This window comes from Lycium barbarum, chromosome 2 (assembly GCF_019175385.1).
Source record: "Lycium barbarum isolate Lr01 chromosome 2, ASM1917538v2, whole genome shotgun sequence".
In the NCBI taxonomy this organism is placed as follows: Eukaryota; Viridiplantae; Streptophyta; class Magnoliopsida; order Solanales; family Solanaceae; genus Lycium; species Lycium barbarum.
In genome coordinates, this window is record NC_083338.1 from 7,870,859 (window position 1) to 7,875,417 (window position 4,559).

A 4,559-nucleotide genomic window follows, 5' to 3' on the forward strand; every position below is an offset into this window, starting at 1 on the left:
CTTATGATTTTCGTGATCTTTGTCCATCTTACTCTCTTCTACAATTGTCTTACGTTTTGATAACTTTTTTTTCAGAGATTATTTAAGTATTTTAAATCAAAGAAAATACGACTTGTAGTAATATTTTGAAATGTTTTTTTGATAAATAAGAAAAATAGCTACACCGTGACAAAAAAGCTTTATCAATAATGCTGACATTTAGAGGAAAAGATATGTTGAGCAAAATTAATTTATTAATTGGTCATTTTAGAATAGCCTAAATTAGAGATAATGTTCAAAGTCATAGCGCCGTCGCCGACGCCAACAAAAAGGGGTTGTCCAACGTGAGTTGATATGAACCTTTTGACCAGTTTAGCCCTCACAATCTTGAAGTCAAATAATTTTTCAATAATTTTCTAGAGTTAAAAGAAAAAAAAAAGTAAATAGTCAATTTGAAGTACTATTAGCTAAATACATGGCATAGAAAAATCAATGTAAAAATGTCAATTTTTTCTTGTGTTGGGATCAAGTGTTATTACTAGTCTAACTGTCGAACTTTCTGGGGTAATGATTTTTAAATTTCGAAGGCCAATATTTTGGTGATTTGTGATCCCTTTTGAAACCACTCCACGTTGCCCCAGGAATCATTTTTATTATAAATAAAAAATAAATCATTTTTATTATAAATAATCGAACGCGCCTCAATTATTTTACTTTACCGTCAATAGTGATGGATTTGGAGCATAACCTATAAATATTTTACTACAGACTCAGTTATTATTGAATATTAACCAGGAGCGAAGCTAGCCTCCGATATACGGGTTCGATCGAATCTAGTAACTTTGTTCAAACACTGTATGTGTTTTAAGAAATTCATTCAATATATATAATTTATTAATTCCGAACCTAGTAACTTAAAAGGGGGTACACTTCCAAATTTTGACTCCGCCTCTGATATTAACTTAAGACCACTGTACCCGTAGGAATCTATAAACTTCAAAGTTTAAATTCACCTCTAACCACCAACACCTGTGACGTTTAACTCTGATCACCAAGATTAGGATAGATAAAAAGAACTACCTAGTATTTTTTGTCAATGTTAAAATTTGAAACGTTCATCTCTCATTATTTTCATCTACTTCATTAACTACTATACCCGATTGCCCATGGATTTTTATTAGATTTAGTTCCCTTTTCTTTGATCTCATCAAAAATCTAAAAATGAAAATGATAAGCTTGCATCAAATTCATAAATGTCCTAGTTATATTTTTGATTACATTTATTTCTATCTTTGCAATATTCTTCTTTCTCTGCTCAATAATGTCAACGAGTTTAAATATTTAGTTACTGGCAGCTAAAATGTTAGAGTGAACGTGAGTACGTATCTTGAATTGGTAGGTAATACATATATACGATGAAACTGATCAGATAACATTAATTATATAAAAATATTTAGAAGTATTTTTCACTAAGTAGAAGAAACACCAAAGCGTCCCTCTACTACTTGGATTTTCCTATTTTAGATAAAATCCTATTAACATCATTCGTGATCACATTTTTTACTTTCTGATCACCAACTTATAAAAAGGTATACTGGTTAAGAGTTTTCCAGAAATTTCTTGTATTTAATGTGCAGTTACCACTGTAGTTGCATTTTAAAACTCTTCTTTTAAATCTACCTCTGAAGAATGTTGAAGATTTAACAATTATAAATTGTCTACGTAGGTCGTGACATAATCTATTTTTTCAAACATGCGCTCTAATATAATGTTTTAATTTCTCTAATGTGCTAAGTAACTACGTAAACCCAAGTTCAAATGAAGGGTGTGTTTTGGTATGAAGGAAAAGTGTTTCCTATGAAAAATAAGTGTTTTCTTACTTATTTTTTTGTGTTTAGTTAATAAACAGATAATATCGTCCAATTTTTTTTTTCTATATAACCAAGAATTCACTGAGACCTAGCGTCTTATGGTCCAGAATTCGACGTTATAATAGATTTATCACTTTCGCATTCTCTATTTAACTATCATAAACTTTCCGACATTAAGATTTAAATCTGTAATATGTGCCTAACTCACGATAAAGAAAAATATCATTTCCGGGGGTGGACCTATTCTTCGGCTCACGGGGTCTGGCATAGCAATTTTGGTTCAATATTACTTAATATGTAGAAATAGTTTAACCAGAACCTAGTAAATTGACTTTTTTAGAATTCAAAATTTATAAACTCAAAATTCTAATTTGACCTCTTACTGTCTTAGAAGCAAAATATTAGTTGTAATTGAAAATAAAAATTGCCCTTAGCCTTCTAGAAAACCAAAAAGCCACCTCAGGCCAGATAAGTCATTGGTCAACTCTTCCTAATGCCAAATGTTAATTGTATTCTTATTCCTCAAGCCACCAAAAAAAAAAAAAAAGGAACTCTTAACTAAAGCCCAAAAAAATCAAACTTTTAATTAATTAACCCCTCATAGAAGTCTCTAGAGACCTTCACCATTCTCTTAATTTTTGCACAACATACGCCTCTAACAAATTCTTTATATAGCCCCTTTTCTTTTCCCTCTCTTTTCCATCACACCACTTTCTAAAAAAAAAAAAAAAAAAACTCTCCCCTCGTATCTATATTTCCTCCAAAACCAAGAAGAAGCAAAAAGTGGACAAATTTGTAACTTTTGCTAGATATTTCTCCAAAAGCAAGGAGAAGCAAAAGGGTTAAATTTGTAACTTTTGCTAGGCCAAGAAATGGGCACTTTAGTGGGACATGTAGCACCAGGATTTGGCTTCTTTCTAATTGGTATTTGGCACTTGATTAATCATATTAGATTACATGCTTTACACCCAAAATCATACACTTCTTTGGCTTGGTTCCCAACTCCAAGAATTAGGTACTTAGAACTTTTCTTGATTATGGGGGGTTGTTTGGCCTCAATTTCAATGGAACTTTTTATTGGTCCAAAAAAACACCAACCTTTAGATATTGATGGAACTATTCCTTCTAACCATCTACACAACTTTGAACATTCAAACATCTCCTTAACTTTCTTTGTATATGCACTTTTCTCTATAATCTTTGACAAAATTAAACTTCCACCCCATGACAAATATGGGCTCACACAATTTCTTGGTGCTATTGCATTTGGTCAACAACTATTGCTTTTCCATCTTCACTCTGCTGACCATATGGGAGTTGAAGGACAATACCATTGGCTTTTACAAATAGCCATTTTTGTGTCTTTAGCGACTACACTTTTGGGAATTCCATTTCCTAAGAGTTTCTTGAATAGTTTTGTGAGGTCTTATAGCATTATGTTCCAAGGGATTTGGCTTATGGTCATGGGGTTTATGCTTTGGACACCAAAATTGATCCCAAAAGGTTGTTTTATCAACTTTGAGGAAGGTCACAAAGTGGTTAGGTGCCAGAATCATGAAGCACTTGAAAGGGCAAAATCTTTAGTGAACATTCAATTTAGTTGGTATGTAGTTGGGATCACAATATTTTGTGTCACTCTTTACTTGGTTCTAATCAAGATTTTCCAAGAAAAAGTTGAGTACCAATCCTTGGATAGCAAATTTGAGGAACAAGAAGATGATTTGGAGGATGTTGAAGCTCAAAACAGTAGCAAAAATGGGGTTGAGTCAAATAGATTTCTTGAAATGGGAAAAATGTTCGCATCTACGTCAGATATGGAAAGGTGAAAATGAGAGAAATCATAATTGAAAATTAAATTAAGGTATGTGTACAAAAATAAAGATTTGGTTAGGTGGAATGTTTTTGTTTATTTTTAAATTTTTTTTGTTTTGATTAAGCCTACAATAAAACAATTGTTGGCTTTGTTGAATCAACCAAAAAAAAAAAAAAAAGAGAGGGAATTTGGTTCAAAATTTGTGTTGGTTGTATTGATGGTTTTAGTTTAGGTGATGCTTGTTATAAAGGGGGCATAAATATAAGAAACTTTTAGTATAGGTGGGGACTTTGGGAACTTAATCTTCTTCTCCATTGTTATTACGAAGTTGTAAATTTGTAATTAAAGGTCTTTTTATTCAGTTCATTTATTATTGGATTAATCACGTCATTGTAATTTGTTTTTCACATCTGTGCTACAACTTGCATGGTCTTAAATTTTTGGAACCACGACTTTTTGACATTAATGTTTCTTTCTATTTTTGTTTGTTCAGTTAGGATTTAGAAAAAATTAAAAATTATGCCAATACGTTAAAGTTTAGAGAAGGTCGTGGTGAATTTATCATTTATGCAATTGTATAAGGGAAACAAAAATGACGCCTTTGAAAAGTAGCTAAAAGTAGCTCTTATTAAAAAAAAAAAAAAAAATCACTTGTCCATCATTAATTTTGTAACGATTTCAAATAAAAGAAAATAATACTTCTGGATCACTCTATTCATACTTTAAATTCTAAGAGTTTTAAAAAGGATTTATATTAATAATCAACCATTTCACTCGGTATTTAAAATTTTGAGTTGGATCAAATAACCTTTCTCTTAAAAGGAAATTGAATTAACTACTGCTTTCATAATATCATATATTTTATTTCCCAACGTCTAAAAGAATGCCCTTAGATT

General features: G+C 31.1%; 1 protein-coding gene across 1 annotated transcript; it reads left to right on the top strand.

Annotated features, from left to right (window-relative positions):
* The first annotated feature begins 2,183 nt into the window (after positions 1 to 2,183).
* On the top strand, positions 2,184 to 4,045 carry LOC132626043 (uncharacterized). Its single transcript, XM_060340762.1, has one exon. The coding sequence runs from the start codon at positions 2,723 to 2,725 to the stop codon at positions 3,674 to 3,676; it is 954 nt and encodes a 317-aa protein (XP_060196745.1). The 5' UTR covers positions 2,184 to 2,722; the 3' UTR covers positions 3,677 to 4,045.
* The last annotated feature ends 514 nt before the right edge of the window (positions 4,046 to 4,559 follow it).

Bases quoted from the DNA above. Each gene is read 5' to 3' on its own strand.
- LOC132626043 (XM_060340762.1), top strand. From the start codon at position 2,723: ATGGGCACTTTAGTGGGACATGTAGCACCAGGATTTGGCTTCTTTCTA.